This window comes from Poromitra crassiceps (assembly GCF_964638095.1).
Source record: "Poromitra crassiceps genome assembly, chromosome: 5".
Taxonomy (NCBI): Eukaryota; Metazoa; Chordata; class Actinopteri; order Beryciformes; family Melamphaidae; genus Poromitra; species Poromitra crassiceps.
Window position 1 is genome coordinate 17,998,362 of NC_139642.1, and position 21,442 is coordinate 18,019,803.

The 21,442-nt window shown below is 43.7% G+C and overlaps 2 protein-coding genes across 2 annotated transcripts in view; one reads left to right on the forward strand and one right to left on the reverse strand.

Annotated features, from left to right (window-relative positions):
- Positions 1-21,442, forward strand: part of LOC310776358 (fibroblast growth factor 12-like) — a gene marked incomplete at both ends in the record, with an annotated part of 210,047 nt that overhangs the window by 39,723 nt on the left and 148,882 nt on the right. The window lies entirely within an intron of this gene.
- The window catches only part of LOC310777348 (uncharacterized protein), a gene marked incomplete at its 3' end in the record, with an annotated part of 34,215 nt that continues 30,627 nt past the window's right edge, over positions 17,855-21,442 (reverse strand). The window contains exon 7 of the mRNA XM_083637683.1: positions 17,855-17,976. Within this exon, the coding sequence (XP_083493809.1) occupies positions 17,855-17,976 (122 nt within the window). The remainder of the gene's footprint in view (positions 17,977-21,442) is intronic.

Consider the following 21,442-nt stretch of genomic DNA (forward strand, 5'->3'; position numbering starts at 1 on the left):
GTTCAGTGCTGTAGTGGTAATAAAAAAGGTGGTTAAACTATACTTTTGAGGCAGCTTTCTCACGCGGCACCGGCAGTGTTATAACGGCGGATAAACTATAAGCTTCCGTGACCGATATACAAGACAAAATATGAGTGTAGAACAACTTAATCTGAATATAGCCCTATAAGGTATATCAGCGGGTGCCCCACATTTCTGAGTAGCCAGCCAGATAGGAAAAGTAGCTGGCTAAATATTGGATGGGCCATGGACCATCAAGGGGGGTCCGGGAGGATTGCCCCTCCGGAAGAAAATTTGGTACATTTTAAAGTAAAATTCATCAACCTGGTGCATTTGAGAGCAAAATGAAGAGGCTAAATCTATGAAGAACTACACACATCTCTAATGTGTTGTGACTTTACAAATAATTAGGCCTAAACAATCAATATTAAATGTATTTACACATTGTACACAAAGTGCATTCATTTTGACAAATTTACAATAGTTATTATCCAGCCAGAATCATTGCAAATGGATGTTCAAAGTAACAGTTAGCAATAGCATTCAGTTAATCAATGCCTAATGACAGCCAGAGCAGTGCAAATTAATAACATTAGCTTGATTGAGCTCAGCACATCAAGCTTCAATCATTGCTACTTGACAACAATAATGTCAGGCATAATCTGACTAACTGATTTAACAAGCAATTTACCATTTGCAACCTATATTCTTCGTTTTTTCGGGTTATTTGTGAAAAACTGACAAATCCATTCTGCTTCTTCTGCGTCAGAAATTGTCACGTTGTCTTAATTGCGTGAAGAAGAAAATAACCTGCATGCCGTAGTTCGCCCTCGGCTTTTCACGAATAATAAAACATTTTGTGAATTTGCCGGCAGCCAGGCCAGGGGTACAGATCTCGGCATAACAAACACCAGTATTGTTAAGTGTTATTTGATGGCGCCCTTCCTCAGTGTATTACATACCTGCTCTATTTCTTCTATTAAGGGATTTACGGTAGACGTTCTGGTGTTACGTCATCACGTTCGCTATCACTGGTCAGTCTGCTGTGAGAGCCTGAATCAGATAGTCGATACTGCTGTTGTATGCTGAATAAATATGCCTAAAGGCTAAAGAGATCCCTGACGAAGCTTTGCTTATTCTTCATGCAAGAAGAGGATTGCGCACCCATGCTTAACAGGTTATGGGCCCAGCTCAAGGATAAGCGAGCGTTTATATCTCGGAAGAAGTACGCGACGTATAACGCGTTAGCCACCGAAGCTAACAAGCTAGCTTAGCAGTGAAAAAGTATAGCAAGCTAGTCGCCACGGTAACGTTTGCACGTGTTAGCAAAAATGGCAAGCAGAGCAACAGGACTCCTGGCACCGCAGCTTTTGTTCAACGGATCCGAAGATAAGTATGACCTGTGGGAAATAAGATTCCTAGGCTGCTTACATACTCTGAAGCTAAAAGAGACTATTTTGCATGAGCCAGCTGCCGGAGCTACTGCTGAACAGCTAGCTGAAGATAGAAAGAAGAATGCGGACTGCTTTGCTGAACTAATAAGACTGATAGATGATAAAAGCCTGTCACTGATAAGACATGAAGCCGTTGATGAAGGCAGGAAGGCTCTGAAAATATTGAGAGAACACTATTGTGGAAAGAGCAAGCCAAGGATTATAAACCTGTACACGTCGTTGACCAAGCTACGCATGGCAGACAACGAGAGTGTTACCGACTACATAATAAGGGCAGAGAACCTTATTACGGCTTTGAGAAGTGCAGGTGAGGCCGTGAGTGATGGACTACCTGTGGCTATGGTACTAGGTGGGCTACCAGATTGCTTCAAGCCACTAGCCGTTCATGTAACGCAGAACGAAGATAACGTTACATTTGCAGACTTTAAAAGAAGACTACGTGTCTATGAAGAGTCAGAGAAAATGAACACGGCAGAATCTGCAGATAATGTGATGATGACATGTATAAAGCAAAGTCGAGGGCGAGGCCCCACCAAAACGAACACTAGTAACAGAAAAGATGAAGATACCAATGTGACATGTTACAAGTGTGGAATTAAAGGCCACAAGGCAAGAAAATGTTATAGAAAAGTGTGGTGTAATTACTGCAAAAATAACACACACCAAGAATTCCTCTGTAAGAAAAAAGGCGGCCAAGATGATGCCAGAAAAGTCGTGGAAGAAGAAGAAGGCGACCGAGACCATCTCTTCAAGGCCGAGCACATAAAGAACGAGGTACCACCAGACAACGTGAAGAAGAAAGGCATCATGGTGGATGCAGGAGCTACATCTCACATAGTGAATGACATCGGAAAGTTTAAAAGCTTCAACGACAAGTTCCAGCCTGAGACACACTCAGTGGAGTTAGCCGATGGGACTAAGTGCAGTGGGATAGCACAAAGAAGAGGAACAGCGATGATATGTCTACTGGACAGCGCTGGTAGACAGCACAAAGCACAGCTGAGGGATGCACTCTACATGCCTTCATACCCACATGACATATTTTCAGTTGCAAGGGCGACAAACGGAGGGGCAACGGTCACTTTCCAGAAAGGGAACAGTCGCATGGTTACTAAGGATGCAAGCAGGTTTGATATCCATGAAAGTGGAAATTTGTATTACTTGCCAACTGTTGAGGAGAATGTTGACCAGTGTAAAGGGTGCCATGACATACAAACTTGGCATAATATTTTGGGTCATTGTAACTATGACGACATACAAAAGTTACAAGGTGTAGTGCAAGGCATGGTGATAAAAGGAAGTGTAGCCAAACCAGATCAGTTGTGTGAAGTGTGCACACAGGGAAAATTCACCCAGTCAAGAAGTAGGGAGCCAGACATAAAAGCTAAGAAACCCTTAGAACTAGTCCACACTGATTTAGCCGGTCCCATGTCAACACCGAGCATTGAAGGGTTCAAGTATACACAGTCTTTTACAGACGATTACTCCGGTACAGTGTTTGTGTATTTTCTAAGGTCCAAGAGTGATACAGTGCAAGCCACTGAAAAGTTCTTAGCAGATGTAGCGCCCTATGGAGAAGTCAAGTGTATCCGTTCAGATAATGGTACTGAATTTACTAGTCGAGACTTCCAAACACTGTTAACAAAGAATAGGATTCGACACGAAACATCCGCACCCTATTCACCCCACCAAAATGGGACAGCGGAGAGAGGTTGGCGGACTCTCTATGATATGGGCAGATGCTTATTAATAGAAAGCGAGTTACCAGACAAATTATGGAACTACGCTATACAGACAGCAGCTTATGTAAGAAACAGATGCTACAGCAGGCGCACAAAGAAGACGCCGTACGAGCTGTTTGTAGGAAAAGAGCCCAACATATCCAAGTTGCAGAAATTTGGATCAATTTGTTTTGCTTATAAGCAAGAAAAAGGGAAGCTAGACTCTAGGTGCGAGCAAGGTGTTTTTATTGGCTACGATAAAAACAGCCCAGCTTATCTAGTGTACTATCCTGACACAGGAAGGATTCAAAAGAACAGGTTGGTGAAGTTCACAACCAAGACAGCCACAGAAAAAGAAACACAGACACCTGTGACAAACATAGAATATGATGATAGGGGTGTACAACACAGGGTCAATGACAGCGAAGAAAATGTTGATGAAAATGTGGTAAATATACCTGGTCAGAGTGGTGTTCCTGAGGTTCTGTCTGAACAGACTGAACGCACACAGCCGGGCAGAGTCACTGAGACTGTAAGCAGAAAGAACCCACCAAGAATTAGAAGGAGACCACCTCACCTACAAGAGTTTGAGACTGAGGATACGTGGGATCAACTGCAAACATGTGTGGACTCTTGTTATAGAGCGGTGTGTGACATTCCCCACACCTACCTGGAAGCCATAATGTCGACAAAATCAGGAGAGTGGAAAAATGCTATGAATGACGAGATGTCATCACTGGAGGAGAACAAGACCTTCAGCCTCACTCAGTTGCCACCAGGCAAACAGGCAGTGGGGGGCCGATGGGTCTATGCACTCAAGAGTAACATTGATGGCTCTGATAAATATAAGGCGAGATTCGTAGCTAAAGGCTACAGTCAGAAACCGGGGACTGACTACAGAGAAACGTTTTCACCGACGGCAGATATGACGAGTGTCAGAGTGGTCATGCAGAAAGCAGCGCAAGAGAACCTACTCTTGCACCAGATGGACGTTAAAACAGCCTATCTGCATGCACCAATTGACTGTGAACTCTATATGGAACAACCTGAGGGTTATGAGAAGAAGTCAGAAAAAGGTGAAAAGTTGGTATGCAAATTGCAAAAATCCCTCTACGGTTTAAAGCAATCCGGTAGAAATTGGAATGCTATGTTGCACACATGTTTGATTGAAAACAACTTTGTACAGAATCCCGCTGATAACTGTGTGTATACAAGAGAAAAACATGACGAAAAAGTGATCCTTATAATATGGGTTGACGATCTGATCATAGCAGCAAGTGACGAGGATGTATTGAAAAGTGTTAAGAGGATGCTTGCAGAAAGGTTTAAAATGAAAGATCTGGGGAAGTTGAAATATTTCTTGGGAATAGATTTTGAACAAGCAGAAGGTCAAATTAAAATGTCACAGAAAAGATATGTGGGCAAAATACTGGAGAGATTTGAAATGCAAGATTGCAGGTCCAGAGAGACTCCGTGTGAACCAAAACTTGAGTACACAGAAGATGCTGAAAAACTCAAAGATCCAAGAAAGTACAGAGAGGCAGTAGGAAGTTTAATATACTTGTCTACATGCACTCGACCAGATATAAGTTTCGTGGTCAGTAAATTATCTCAGCATTTTGCTGAACCCACAGAAGAACACTGGAACACAACAAAACATGTGTTCAGATACCTCAAAGGTACAGCAGAACAAGAATTATGCTATAAGAGAAATGAGACAGAGAGACTAGGTCTAAGAGTGTATAGTGATGCTGACTGGGCATCGGATGTAGCAGACAGACGGAGTACATCAGGATATTGTGTCAGTCTGAGTGAAGGAAGCTCTCTCATCTCATGGAAAACGAGAAAACAACCAACAGTGGCACTATCCACTTGTGAAGCAGAGTATATGTCTTTAGCATCAGCCATACAGGAATGTATGTACTTAGAACAGTTGCTCAGATTCATAGACAAATACCAATATGCACAAACAAAGGTGTACGAGGACAACCAAGGCACTATATCACTAGCCAAAAACCCAGTTAACAGGCAGAGGTGCAAGCATATTGATATCAAGTACCACTTCATAAGAGACACTGTAAATAATGGGAAGGTGATTTTGGAATACTGTCCCACTGAGCAAATGGTCGCTGATATAATGACAAAACCAGCCACCAAGTCAAAGCTAAAACGGTTTGCTCAAGACATGTTTGGCACTTAGAAGTGCAAAAAGAAAGTTAAAAGGAAAGGTGTTTAATTTACATTTTTATTAAGGTAAAGAAGAAACCTTATTTTCCATTGTTTTGTTTTCAGGTAACCCAGTGAGCTAAGAGCGAGTGGGGGTGTTAAGTGTTATTTGATGGCGCCCTTCCTCAGTGTATTACATACCTGCTCTATTTCTTCTATTAAGGGATTTACGGTAGACGTTCTGGTGTTACGTCATCACGTTCGCTATCACTGGTCAGTCTGCTGTGAGAGCCTGAATCAGATAGTCGATACTGCTGTTGTATGCTGAATAAATATGCCTAAAGGCTAAAGAGATCCCTGACGAAGCTTTGCTTATTCTTCATGCAAGAAGAGGATTGCGCACCCATGCTTAACAAGTATGTTTCTAGATAGTTTTCAACATGGTCGTATTGGCTTTATACAGTAGCACCTGGACTATTCAAGTAGCACCTAATGTTACAAACTTTACTTGATCAGAGGGAAATCAATCATGTCTCTTACACCAGTGATTCACTCTTCAGTTGTAAAACAGTAGGCCTATATGATTTTCCCCACTCCTGACACACATTTTTAACCAACCTACCTTCAGCTCACCATGAGCTGGTCTCCAAATGCGCGTCTCCAAATGCGCATTGCGCATCGCTGCCACAATGGCACCGTCAAGTTGTTTGTCTGGGCAGGCAAGCACAGCTCGAGAAAGGCACCAACGTGACCGGGGCCGTGTAGCCTACCTTTCCCGCGGCGCACTCCACAAGTAGTGGGCTATGTTCGCGGAGCTCCTGGTCAGTGCCATGTGTCATCTTGTTTCTTTTGTTTTGGTGTGTGACGTGCTTGCCGTGGTCTCCGCATCAACGGAGTTTCCTACTTGAACTTTTTAAAACTCGTGCAATAATAAGTGCATAAACGATTTAAAAATGTGAGTAAACTATCTTAAAAGGTGCCTAAACGCTGCAGAGCATTGAAAAAGGTACCTAAATGGCGTTTATGTGCGTTTAGCCACCACTACAGCCCTGCATGGGTTAGATGTGAAAATGTGGACGGAAAAGATGAAATGTTCTGCACCATCTGTGAAAAGCTGGGTAAGAAAAACTGCTTCACCAATCAATCTGAAAGCATCTGCACGCACCACATCAGCTGCTCATTTAACGCGACAGCAAAGTGCCATAAAACAGCACACTGATAAAGCCACCAAGTCGAGTAAAGAAGACGCCCTTATATTGATAAAATACATTTGTTGGATGATTGCATAGCCTTTGTTTTTGTGTATTTTATTGCTGTTTAAATGTTATTTCTGAACGTAAATTCAAACCCCAACCCGAGCGGTGAGGCTCGCCTCGCTCCCTTTGCACTGCAAGCACGGACAAGCGCAGTGCATAGATAATTATTTTGAAATAAACACCAACAAACATACAACATACTGTTGTAAACAGAGCTTTGCACCCCGCCCCTCATTTTTTTATTATGCCTCCGCCGGCGATAGCGGATCACAGTGAGCTTGAACTTTGACCTTTGACCACCAAAATCAAATCAATTCATTCTTGACGCCCCCCCGGCATGCAATATGCTGTAATTCTCTCCATGCGTAATAGAGTGGACTCACTTGTGCCGAGGACAGAGAGAGATGGAGAGAGCTTGTTGAGATTGTCTGTGGTGCCAACGACCCTCCGGGTGAAGGTGAATAACCTATATATGTCCATTGTCCAACAAGTTTTCTCAATTCATTTCCCTCTTTGCGATGTGATAAAAGTTTCTCAGTGAGGTATAGTTGATTGCCTCACTGAATTATCTGCTAATACCCAATTTTAGCAGCAGAATTTGATGTCCTGGCGTGGCACGTCCGTGCGTAATGACATATGCAAACAGAACGTCGACTATGTTTAAGTATGTCTAAAGTATGCACATGCCATGTGCACCTATGTGCAGTGAATATGCCACTGTCTCTGACTTGTCTTATCACTATACTGCCTTATTGCTTGTTGTGTCTCTTGTTGTTTTTGCACTCATATGCCCTGTTATATTTTGTACTATGTTGTAAACGGAGTCCACAGCACAAGAATTTCACACGTGATACTTGTACTACGGAGTGACAATAAAAATCTTGAATCTTGAATATCCAAAAGGAATTTTACGATGCACTGCGCAGCACAGAGATTATGGTGCGCTCAAGCGCAGCCGGGTATTTAGCGTGTAAGAGGTGCTTTTAAAAGCTCTTAGAGCAAAGTAATGGCACGCTGCTGACGATAGGATAATGCCATCTATTCCACATTTTTGAGCTGAAACGCCCGATTTGGCAAGTGGCATGCCGATGTCCAGTACAATTATAACAGGAATGCGCTTGTGCATGCCCCCAATTTGCATTGTGTGCAAACGAGCAAACGATCGCAAATGCTAAATTACAGCTTTTGTAAAGATAGTGCCCAATGCCTCTGACGACAGATATCGCCGGTGGAGGCATAAAACCACGAGGATTTCTAGTTTCAGAATTCACAAATGTATAAAGATGGCTTTCCTGTGACATTTTAAGGTTCTTGTGTATCATTTACAGTAATCTCAGTCTAACTTACTAGTGCACAATAAGGATGCGTATGAAGCGCAGTAATGCCAGTGGGTTGCCATCAGGGTAGCTCTTCCAAAAATACGAAAATAGAAGTCTAATCAAGTAGGCTAAATAGCCTTCAGAAAGTGCATCAGTTCTATACTGCTGCGCTGCTGAGACGTGCAGTGCAGGGATTCTGAGCCGGTAATTGCCGACTTTAACGAGCATCATCTCAAAGCTCACAACACTCAACAAGGGATTTCGTTCTCAGATGTAGGCTACAGGTAACACAAGGCTAATATTTGTACCTTTGCCCTTCAGTTTAAAGTAAAGCAAATATTCTCATCTTGTGAAGTAGGCTATAAGTCCATTCTGAAAGCGAGTTGGATGCCCGCCCGCATGTCAACCAGCTGCAGTCCATCGTTGTCAATATAGACCCGCTTCAGAAAATATAATCTATAAAGTTTGACTGACGGCACGTCTCATCTCTGGCTTGTTGCAGGTAGGCAACTTCTTAATTTAGATTATCTTTCAAGTTATTTAATTTCACGTTCTTGGATGCAAAGAGACATTTAATGTATAGGCCCGCCAGTGTCTTTCTTTAGGCTTAATTAAACGGGAATAGCCTATATGACAAACTCAGTTCTCAAAGTTTGTGACGAGTTAATTCACTAACACATTAATTAAATAAGGAGCAGTGTGCAGCTTGCTCCCTTTGCACTTGCAAGCGCAGACCGCAGTGAATAGTTATAATTATTTAGAAATCAAAAAATCATTTAAAATTAAGATTTCGTTTGCTAAAAATTATGCAATAATATGTTGTGTATTTAAGAAATGATAGGCTACATCTATATTTTTTCAATAGGCTACATTTTGACTGGGCCGGTAAATAGCCTATTCTAAGGCCGGAATTCTGGAATGTTGGCGGCTCCATTGGGCCAGAAAAAATCGTAGCGGAATCCCTGGTGCAGTGTGCGACTGAAATGTCTGCACATGCAGCACTGCAGCTGTGCCATATTCCACAATATCCCAACTTCGGAATGGCGGATCCTTTAGAAAAAAGAGGAAGGGCCAACCACCTTCCATTCCGAAACACCACCGTTCCGACACACCCCCACTCAGAAACCCCCCCATTCCGAGACCCCCCTACTCCGAAATTGAAATTGATTTAACCCCCCCACTCCGAAATAGATTTTCAAGTTTCATATTTCTCCGAGTTTCCTGCATTCCTGCAGCTTGAAATAAACGTTTCAACTCATTGTTTTTTTTATTATTATATGTCACTGTCTTCATATAATTTCGCTATAGCAGTAAACACGAGCCTGCTGCATTCAGATAGATACAGGAATGTGAACGTTGGATACATCCTAAAATCAGCTGTGGATCACATCATCACAGACATGTTTGCACTCTGTGTTCAGAATCACGCGAGCCGCTGCTCAGGGACTGGGCACAGCTGTCCTGCTTGCTTTCTCCCCCACTCCGCAAAGAAATAGGCTACACCTTGACAACGCACACTCTAGTTAAGCGCGTATCGGGCCCGGAGCAGTGTTTTTATTTTTATTTTTTGGCACACAGACTTTCCACTCTGCTGGTCTAAATACCAGGTGTCAAATGCTCACAGTTGAATAAGGTTCATTGAGTCATATATTAGCAAGATGAGGACGTTCTTATTTGTGAATGCCAGTCGGGTTGAACTGATTTTGTCTTATGAAAATCTGATGTAATTTAGCTTCCCTATTCCCGATGGTCTAGCGCCGCCTATGCATATTTTCAATAAAAAACAATGAGTTGCAGTGTTTGATGCAGGAAACTCGGAGAAATATGGACTTGAAAATCAATTTCGGAGTGGGGGGGTTTCGAAATGGAGGGGATGTCCCCATTCGGAATAGCGGTGCCTTTAAAAAAAAATGGGAAAACCCCTCCATTAAGAAGAATGGAGGTCGATCTTCGGAGTGGGGGGGTTTCGAAAAGGCAGGGTGTAACCGATCAATCCTGAGCTCCAGAGTCTGACAATTCACCCACTGGTTCAAAAGCTAATTTGACCGACAGCTCAGTATCCCAAAAATCCAAAACACAATGGTCCGACACCCTGCAAGCCTGCTGCAACACATAATGAAGTGCTTCAACACATTCATTTGCTTTAAAATGATGTGAACACAGTGTCAGGTTTTTTTAAATAATTATATGACAGTGTGCGTTTCCCTAAATCCCCCTAATGTTTAAGCATCTTAAAATGATTCAATTTGCTAAAATACAACTACAATAATATATACAGTATAACTAGCCTACTAGGCTATAGGCTGTCACATATCTTATTAAAAACATTGCTGAATAAAAGAGATAAACACTGGTGGGAACTGCTGCTTCTCCCCTCTTTACAACTGAAACCTGTATGTAGGCTATTTGTATAAATAATGTCGTTTTAAAATAAATATTTTCATTTTGAAATCAATATATGCAAACTAAAACGTATTTTTGCAATATTTCTGCTTTCATCTGGACACTGTGATTTGAGGCAGTGCCAGGCGGGTCTTATTCCTTATTTGTTATTGAGGAGTTTACAGTTTATAGCCTATAGCAGGGGCCGGCAACCTTACTATCAAAAGAGCCAGGCGGAGAAGTATCAGACTTTAGTGATGTGGATTGGAGCAAGGAAGAGGAGAGTTCAGACTCCGAGCCTGAATCCCCACGCAAAAAAAACTAAAAGCCTTGCGCCAGCCGCCCCATCTGTTGGTGTGTCCAGTCTAGGTAGACATGGTTATTTTGTTCATTTCTTTCTGAAGAGAAAGAAAACCGGCCTTTTAGGGCTCTCCCTCTCTCAGCGCTGCGGGGTAGCGTGCAGAGCCTAGACATGTGTGTGCGCGGCCCACAGCGCTGCAGGGTAGCGTGCAGAGCCTAGACATGTGTGTGCGCGGCGCACAGCGCTGCAGGGTAGCGTGCAGAGCCTAGACATGTGTGTGCGCGGCGCACAGCGCTGCAGGGTAGCGTGCAGAGCCTAGACATGTGTGTGCACGGCGCACAGCGCTGCAGGGTAGCGTGCAGAGCCTAGACATGTGTGTGCGCGGCGCACAGCGCTGCAGGGTAGCGTGCAGAGCCTAGACATGTGTGTGCGCGGCGCACAGCGCTGCAGGGTAGCGTGCAGAGCCTAGACATGTGTGTGCGCGGCGCACAGCGCTGCAGGGTAGCGTGCAGAGCCTAGACATGTGTGTGCGCGGCCCACAGCGCTGCAGGGTAGCGTGCAGAGCCTAGACATGTGTGTGCGCGGCGCACAGCGCTGCAGGGTAGCGTGCAGAGCCTAGACATGTGTGTGCGCGGCGCACAGCGCTGCAGGGTAGCGTGCAGAGCCTAGACATGTGTGTGCGCGGCGCACAGCGCTGCAGGGTAGCGTGCAGAGCCTAGACATGTGTGTGCGCGGCGCACAGCGCTGCAGGGTAGCGTGCAGAGCCTAGACATGTGTGTGCGCGGCGCACAGCGCTGCAGGGTAGCGTGCAGAGCCTAGACATGTGTGTGCACGGCGCACAGCGCAAATCATGCCCATTTTGGCACCCGTTGCTATGTGGATATCTAGTGGAAACCCCTTCTTTTTAATTCCTATGTGGAGGAAACGAGCAGCAGGGGCCAGATGTATAAACCATGCGTAGACTACACATGGAAAGTATAGTTATGCCACTATTCACGCAAGTTTCCGAATGTAGGCTATAAACATCCACGAGCGGTGAGATTGCGCGCACCAGTACGCATCTTTCATACCATGCGTAGGCAGTCTTTCAAATCCGATTTGTGTGATGTTGCAAGTTGGCAAAAAAAAAGGATCATAAAAGGGTGAACTTGTATTTTCTGCCAGTGATGATTTAATGGAACACTCCGCCCATTTTCAACCAGCTTTGTATCATTAGAACATCAGTAGTATATCAGAAAACTGTAAACGGTTTTGAAGTCTGTCATTTAATTTGACAGTTATTGAGTGTTAAAGTGTGGACCACACTAACTCAAATTAATAACTCATTAACTCAAATCAACTCTCAATAACTGTCAAACTATTTATCATTCATCTAGTTTGACAGTTATTGAGAGTTGATTTGAGTGATGTCACTGGTCCACACTTTAACACTCAATAACTGTCAAATTAAATGACAGACTTCAAAACCGTTTACAGTTTTCTGATATACTACTGATGTTCTAATCATACAAAGCTGGTTGAAAATGGGCAGAGTGTTCCTTTAAGTCCTTCTCCATGAACTCACCTCTTATTTTCCCAGAAGAAGGGATGAGCCAAACAGACCTCCACTGTAGGTCTCTTCCTGGGATCTCCATCGATCATGTTCTCAATGAGATCATTTGCAACCACATCTTGAACATGTTCCAGACTGTTTTATTTTGCAAATGTTGTCCTCACATTCATGACGAATTCCAAACGGATGCTCTCCTCCAGAGAGGATGTAATAGCACAACATCCCTGCCACCTTAAGAAAAAAATGCAACATTTAGTAATTACAGAAAGATTTTTCACCCAGTAGCCTACTTAAGTAAATTGTGCTAACAGAAAACAAAACAACAACCTGTATATCACTGCTTTTTCGTAGTATAGAGTCTTCTCCCAAAGTCTCCTTGGCCATCCAGCATGTCGTTCCTCTACTTCTTGTGAGTAAAGATGTTTTTCCTCTGGGTAATTGTCGGCTTATGCCAAAATCAGCTAACTTTGCCCTCCCATTAACATCTGCCGGACAAATGGTGGAGACAGTAAATTGTGTTATATTGATCAAAATCAATTCCAATCTCTGTGTACATACTTTACATTTTAGATAGTGAGCTGCATGTTTAATGACTTACCAATCAAAACATTCTGGGGTTTGAGGTTGGTGAAGTATCTGAGCACCATGAAGCAGACTTAAACCTGTGAGAACCTGATGCACAAGTTCTCTCCTCATTTCAGAGAGATCGCCTTCTGGAAAGTAATGTCTGATATATTCTGCCAGGGTGTATTCATATAGCTGAACAATAAGGTCTCCAAAGTTCTCATCCTCTACAGAGTCAATGTATCTTACAATACAGTAGATGGATCATCAAGCTCTGGAAGCCTTAAAAATCATCTCTCATTCTTCAGCAGCTTATAGTTGGATTTGGAGATTCTCTTAACTGCCACTTCAGTGCCGTCATCTCTCAGCCCCACGAAGACGTCAGTACCATCACTTCCCTTTGCTATGTAGAATTCTTGGTCATCTTTTACAAACCTGGTGCTTCCAATTCTGGTTAATTTATTTTCATCAATTTGAGCAAGTTTGTCTAATTTTTCCCTCCATCTCTCGCTGACATGCCAGTCCCGTGATTCTGACTCTCTGTTGAAATCATTATATCTTTGGGCCATTTCTCTCAGATTACTTTGCATACAGTATCTACAGAGTATACGTGTATCCTCAGGCACTGAATTTAGTCCAACTAAAATGACACTGAACTCAACTGAAACGGGAGAAACGCACACCGATGATTGATGAACTGTAGCGTGATGTTAAGTAACTAATTACGCGATGTTAAGTAGCTAATTTCCTCACGCACTCTTCACAAACACAACAGAGTGTGTTTCCTTTTGGAACTCACAGCACCGATGAAATCTCGTGCTTCTCAGTCCATGGCCACCATTAGCCTAGCCTAGCCTACATATTATGGCCTTGCCGCAGCTCGAGTTATCCACACATTGATCACGAAGTAACGCTTTAAACTCACTCCAACGCCTCTGGATCCCGTTGGATCCAGAGGCGTTGGATCCAGAGGCGCTGGATCTAGAGGCGCTGGATCTAGAGGCGCTGGCTCCTGATGGGCTGGCTCGAGATGACTGGCTGGGCTCAACCATCTCCTAGAGAAATCAAAAAAATACAAAAGATTACAATCCAGACATGTTATGGGCATATTATGCACAACTTGTATTTCTAATTGAAATATTATGAACACAGACATTTTTAATAATATCACATCAATCCTGACCATAGAATGTAATTCATTATATGGTATTGCCATGAGGATAGTCATGGGATCCTCCTCTTGAAAGGATGCCACCACCACAGGAGGATCCATAGACGGCCTGGCACCCAACACCCTGTGCATGTCCTCAAAGAACTGCCATGTAGCTGCTGTAGTTTCTCCCTTGTCTGTCCCGGAACCAGTTTTTGGTGTGAGCACCTGAAAGAAGACATACACAATTCAAATCATTATCAATCAATAAATTGTGTGTGTGTGTGTGTGTGTGTGTGTAATCAAATAAAACTTTAAAAAGTTGTTGAACACCACATAGCCTACCTTGTAGTGCTGCTTCAAGTTTTCCCACTTTTTGGATGCCTGTTGACCAGTCACAGCTCCATCAAGCCCAATTTCTTTCACAAATTTACTGTATCAGAACAAACAACATGAGTTGAAAATACAGCATTTAACAGAACACAAGCACAAGAATGGGAAAGATACAAATTACTCACTCCCAAAGTTGTTTTGCTGCATATTTGGACTTCAGGAAGTCTTTTTCGTGTTCTTCCCTGAAGCGGATCAGCTGTCTGGTTTGCTCAGGCGACCCTGTAGGACAGTGGATGAGTTTATTGATGGGAACTGAATGACTACAGTATCACATGCGGGCCGTCATGCAAAAAAGCTATAACAATGCACGACGGCAGATGACAAATTAGCGATTCAAAAATAGTTTTAAGTGCACCCGGTTGCATTAGCAACACAAAACGTAATATATCGATGGTAAATGAAGGACTATCACATGCGGACCGTCACGCTATAAACAACAAATGCACGTCGGCAGATGACAAATTAGCGATTCAAAAAAACTTTTACGTGCACCCGGTTACATTATATATAGCAATACAACACGGAATATAACACAAATGTGACTGTCGAAATGTTATTAATCATAAAAATTACGAAAAAACATACATTTATGTGCGACTTTAGATGATGCCTTCGCCATTTTGATGGGATTTGCACTGAATTCTGGGAAAAATCCATCTAGCCCTTGGTAGCAAGTAAGGTCCGGGAAAATCTTCGTTTTGAGGGCTATTCACCCCTAGCCCTTGGCCCTCGCCCTCGATCCACAGGAGAATTGGGATACCCCTTCCCCTCACATGAACGCACAAAACTAAGGGGAAGGGTTAAGGGGTGGAATTGGGATTGGGCCTTAGTCTCTGCCTCTTGGGTGAGGTGAGATTAAGTCTATGGCCCAGAAACGGAGATCACTGTCACTGTATGAGTGTTGGATAAAGTGTTTGTTTTGCTCCCTTCTACCGTCTTCTACTCATGATGCACTGCATGAGATGCACTGGCGCTCTTGTGTTTAGTCCGTTTTGCTTTCACACAACAAACGAACCGCGCCAGGGTTCACTTGGAAGCGAACCGAGACCGAGTGTTGTATTGTGTATCCCCCCTTGCTACACTACATATCATGCCTGTCCCTTGTAGCCTACATTATAGGCTTTTTTCTCTGTTACATTTCTAAGTATGTCTTCTCTATGGCATGCATGCCCTTGTTGATCACATGCTATTATATGATTTTCTATATTTTGACGTCACCACTGCGTCAGACACTTCTTCCGTGTGCCACGTCACCTTACCTGTGCCATGCCCATGTATGCTCTCTTATACAGGTGTGGTAGCCCCACACCCAGCTAATACAGCCTGACGAAGACCAGCGAGGTTGAAACACGTTGCATTTTGTTGCAACGCAACAAGATGTACATGTTAGTAAACCTGTGTAGTACACCTGTACATTACTTCTAAATTAAAATGTGAACTTAATATCCAAGAAGCTCCTTTTTTCTATTTTGCGTTATATATTGATCCAAATCAATTCCAATCTCTGTGTACATACTTTTTACATTTTTTATAGTGAGCTGCACGTGTAATGTCTTACCACTCAAAACATTCAGAGGTGTGAGGTCCCGGTGAAGTATCGAAGGGATCTTGACCATGAAGCATATCTATACCTAAGAGCAGTTGATGCACAAGTTCTTTCCTCATTTCATAGAGATCGACTCCTGGAAAGTCACGTCTGATATATTCTGCCAGGGTGTATTCACATAGCTGAACAAAAAGGTATCCAAAGTTCTCATCCTCTGTAACGTAAATGTATCTTACAATAGACGAATCATCAAGCTGTGGAAGCCGTAAAAATTCTACCTCATTCTTCAGCATCTTATAGTTGGATTTGGACATTCGCTTAACTGCCATGCACTTCAGTGCCGTCATCTCTCAGCCCCAAGAAGACTTCAGTACCATCACTTCCCTTTGCTATGCGGAAATGTTGGTCATCTTTCACAAATGTGAAGTTTCCAACTCTGGTTACTTTACTTTCATCAATGTTAGCAAGTTGCTCGAATATCCCCCTCCATCTCTTGCTGACACTATGCCACTTCTGTGGTTTTGACTGTTGGGCCATTTCTCTCAGATTACTTTGCATACAGTATCTACAGAGTACACTGTATACTAATCCACACACGAAAGACAATCCAATCTGCTCAATCAACCCGGAAGTTACAACTGAAACGACACTGACCTCAACTGAAACACACCAATGATTAATGAACTGTAGCGTGATGTTAAGTAGCTAATTACCTTACGCACTCTTCACAAACACAACGGAGTGTGTTTCCTTATGGAACTCACAGCACCGATGAAATCTCGTGGTTCAGTCCATACCCATTAGCCTAGCCTAGCCTACATTAAATATGGCCTTGCCGCAGCTCGAGGAGTTATCCACACAGTGATCACGAAGTAACGCTTTAAACTCACTCGTAAACCAACACAGAGTCTTGAATTAACTTGAGCAAACCGTCTGTCTCGCCCTCTGTCTCTTTTTGAAGAGTTACAGGTGGAATCAATATGACTGTCTCTCAGTCCTCTTCCGGTGGCGCTGCTCTGCTGGCGACCCGGGCTCTAGTGCCGCAGCAATCGCACACGGCTTTTAATCGTTTTATCTGTTTTTATGTTTTACGTTTTATGTTTCTGTGTCTTCAGTGGTTACGTTAACTTTACCATCTGCACTCCCGGGAAAACACGCTCACTCTGGACAATACTAGCTAGCTACGTCAGCTAGCTTAGCTTCTTTCCCCCACGCCGAGTGTACAGAGCTCGGCTACCCAGGAACCCTCTATCAAGAGCCTGATGATCCGAGAAACCTCTGGCTGAGCCGAAATCGCAAGCTAACGTTCCGGGTTGTGAAAGGACAGAGCTCGGTGATTCTGGAACCCTCCACTTAGAGCCGGATGATCCGAGAAATCTCTGATGGTGTTTGGTGTGGCGGGCTAGCATAGCATTGCTAGCCACCTCCAGGATAATTCCTACCAACTGGGAGACCAAGCTAGCCTAGTCTCTTCAAGCCAGCTCGGATGATTTTTGCCCCACAAAGGGCCAGCTCGTCGGACAACGGTGGGCCCTGCGTTGGGGATTATTGATGCTGCGATACGGCAGCTTTCTGTGACATTAGGAGCTGCTTGCTCCAAGCTAATCTGCTAGCTTCATCGGGCTGGGCCGGGTGTATCTCGACCGTGTCCCTCGGCTTTAAGCTAGCTAGCTTGCTAGCGCCGGGGACCAAGGACGTGACGACATGGCGGCACTTGTGACCTGTGACTACTTTTTCTGGTGGTCGGTGAACTACTATGCAAGAGTGGGCCCGATACACTCTCAACGAGTTCGGCTCTACATCGTGCCTACTCCAGAGATGCCCTGCTCGTCCTCTGGCATAGAGGCGACACCCCGCCAGAAGGCCTCCCGGAGGAAGTGAGGGGGGAGCCGGCTCGTGAAACGCCCTGGAGAAGGAGAGGCAGGAGAGGAGGCGTCAGACAGCGGCTGCAACACAGAGGAAGCAGGCCGCCGCTCCCATCCATCATCCTAAGCAACGTGAGGTCTCTACGCAGCAAGATGGACGAACTCCGACTCAACAGGAGATCCTGCTACGGGTACAGGGAGTCATGTATGATGGTGTTCACGGAGTCATGGCTGCGCCCGGACACACCGGACTCTCTGGTGGAGCTGGAGGGCTTTTCCCTGATTCGGGCCGACAGAGAGGCCAGTTCTGGGAAGAGCAGAGGAGGAGGTATATGTGTGTACATGAGTAACAGCTGGTGCAAACAGTACACGATCAGAGAAACCTACTGTGACCCCGATATTGAATTGCTGTCTTTCTATGAGACCGTTTTATCTCCCCAGGGAGTTTGGCAACATTGTAATTTGTGTAGCCTATGTTCCACCCAGTGGAAACGCCGCTAGAGCCGCGAATAAAATAGGGGATTGTGTCCACACTCAATCACTCCGCACTCCTGGAGCTCCCGCCTTTTAGTCTAGCAGCAAGTCCTCAAAAAAGGCTTTAGTTTTCGAGATACCCCTACCCGAGGTAGAACAAATGACAACAATGATTTTTCTTATCTTTAGGGTCTCCCATTAATGAAATTGATTCTTGGCAAATTTTATTTTTGGGGAAAAAATGTTTTTTTGGCTGTTCTTTAGAACTACCCCAATCCCTGAAAAAGAGCCAAATTAGGCCAGTCTGAATAGGGTAAAGGTGACAAAAAAGTTCATACCTTGAGAATGCTCACTCTTTTCCTCACCAGACTTGCTGAGGTATGAACCAGGTGGCTGCCCTACATCACCAAATAGTCAGAAAATGATTTACCTAAAAATATCATGAATTATAGTCCTGTAAATATAGCTTTAGTTTAGGCGGAAATTGTACTTTGTGGTGATAGGAACATAGGACTCCATCACTTTTCTCTCATTTATCAGAAAAACAGAAATCCCTGGAAAATATACCATTACTGAATTGTCTAGGGTGCTATTGAACCCTGACCAGTAGTTGTATGGAGATATCTGGTACAGTTCTATTGCAAATGAGATTTCTTTAGACATAGACCTACTACCTCTTCTCTGAAACTGTCAAATTAGGTCATTCTGAATGGGGGATAAGTGAAGTGGCATAATAGCCTATAAGTTAAGAATGCTCACTCTGATGGTCATCATATTTGGAGAGGGAAATACCAGGTGGCTGAACTACATCACCAAATAGTCAGAATGTGGGTAAACCAATAAAATAAAGTTGATCTAAATTACAAACCACCTGGAGCGGCTGTAGCTCAGGAGGTAGAGCAGGTCGTCCACTAATCGCTTTGGATAAAATAGGTCGGTGGTTCGATTTCCACCTCCTCCAGTCTGCATGTCGAAGTGTCCTTGGGCAAGATACTGAACTCCTATCGCTCCGGATGGTGTGCCAGCACCCTGCGTGGCAGCCTGCCGCCATCGGTGTATGAATGGGTGAATGTACCTACTGATTGTAAAGCACTATATAAATGCAGGCCATTTACCATTTACCATAAAACATAGAAATACAAGGTGTAAATATTGGAAGTTTTATTGAAACTGGAACATTAATCCAAGTATAATAGTAATCATAATACACAATCACAAAAACAGACTAGAAAAACAGATTAGAAAACAAAATAACCAAGGCAAAAATAAAACAGAACAGAGAAATAAAAAGTGACTGCTTTTTTGTCCAGGTATATGGACACTTTTTTCACAGCCAAAGTATCAGGCCTTTGTTGCGTATTATGACCCAACCAGATGATTGTGCCAGTGTTTGGGAGTCTGGGGCACATTCACAACCTTATCCTCCATGGACTGCAGTTGTAATGATTGCAAAAGAGTGATGCAAACAAAACTGTCTAAATATTGTTCAGTCTGGAGGCAGCCTGTCTATCTGGAGACGATCATGTTTAATATACTGTATCCTTAGTATCATTGTCCATTTGTCAGATTAAGCTATCACAATGTTACATTCTTCCCTCGTCTGTGTATCATATTGTAACCTTTTTCCAAAGTATTTAGATCTTGCATTGTTGCTGCGCGTATATAAGATGTTGGAAGGGCAACAGAGAGGCACTGGCCCTTTCCACTCTCTCCACAGTTTGCATCTTTGCAATACAAGTAAGTAATGTCTCTCACTTCTGTAGGTGCTGGGGGTTTCCTAAATAGAGCTGGTCAAATGGTTCCATCTCTGACAATCCATCCCTTGACGATAGGACTCCATAACAGGGGTTTGGACATGTGACTGTGACACCATATCACTGTCTGATACATTGCTCTTGCTGTCTACCAGCATGTCATGCACTCACTGACTGTGACACAACAAGTAGTTTGTACAGAATAGGAAAGACAACAGCATTCACCAAACTCAAGACCCATCTCAGTGAGCTCAAAGATCTGGCCCATTTTGGACTCTTCCAGCTTGGAAGTCTTTGCCAGTCGCAAGAGAATTTGCGCTTCTGCTTTACGGAAAAAATAAAAAGGAAAATGGACTGATGTGCACAAACTTGGATGAACTGAGGTTCATAATTGCATCAACAACATATGCAGCCTCTGCAAACCTGCCACCAACAGAGGATGAATTTGCACAACATGTGCAAAGAGCAATGTACTGTATCAGACAGCGATATGGTGTCAGAGTCACATGCCCAAACCCCTTTTATGGAGTCTTATCGGCAAGGGATGGATTGTCAGAGATGGAGCCATTAAACCAGTCCTATTTAAGAAACCCCAGCACCTACAGAAGTGAGAGACATTACTTACTTGTATTGCAAAGATCCAAACTGTGGAGAGAGTGGAAAGTGCCAGTGCCTCTCTGTTGGCCTCCCCTGTACGGAGTTCTGTACCTGGTGTGTAGAATGTCAAAATGTGTCCCCAAACGTCTCTGAGGAACCTGACATTTGACATTCTAGTATCTATATACTTGACCTCTCACTGAAACACATCTTATGTACGCGCAGCAACAATGAAAGATCCAAATACTTGGGAAAAAGGTTACAATATGATACACAGAAGAGGAAAACATTTAACATTGTGATAGCTTAATTTGACAAATGGACAATGATACTAAGGATATATTAAACTTGATTGTCTCCAGATAGACAGGCTTAGGGATGTCGATGGTTAACCGTTAATCGGTTAACCGCCGACAACGTCATTGGTCAGTTAAGCATGTCGGCCAAACGGTTAATTTGCATATTAAATTGGCATACAACGTGTTGCCAATATGGTGTTTTTTTTCCCTCCTTCGCCGTAAGCAACAATGTTAACGTAGCCTAAGTAGTTACTGTAGCAGCATTATATAGGAATTAAAAGCTCCTGCCACTGCCAGAACAACATTCATTTAGAGAAAGGCTTTTCCAAATGCAAAAACTGCCTCTCTCACTGTCCGCCTCTCCCGTGCGAGATGTGCTCTGTGATAAACTCAGCTCCACACATGCGCCACACCCCCGCCTCCCCTCTGCTTTGACCAGACGGGAGAAGACGCCCTGCCCTGTGCAGAGTCAGACTACAGCGAGCCAGTCAGTCATGCTCCTTCTGTGTTCCAGCCGCTGTCAGGAAACCATGAGGTTACTTTCAATGACGCGTTTCAAAACAAGCTGCGTCTTCCACATCGATTCACTGAGGAATCCACACTTTTACCGTAAATTGAGTTCTCTCCGAGTCTGTCTGTCTCTCAGGTG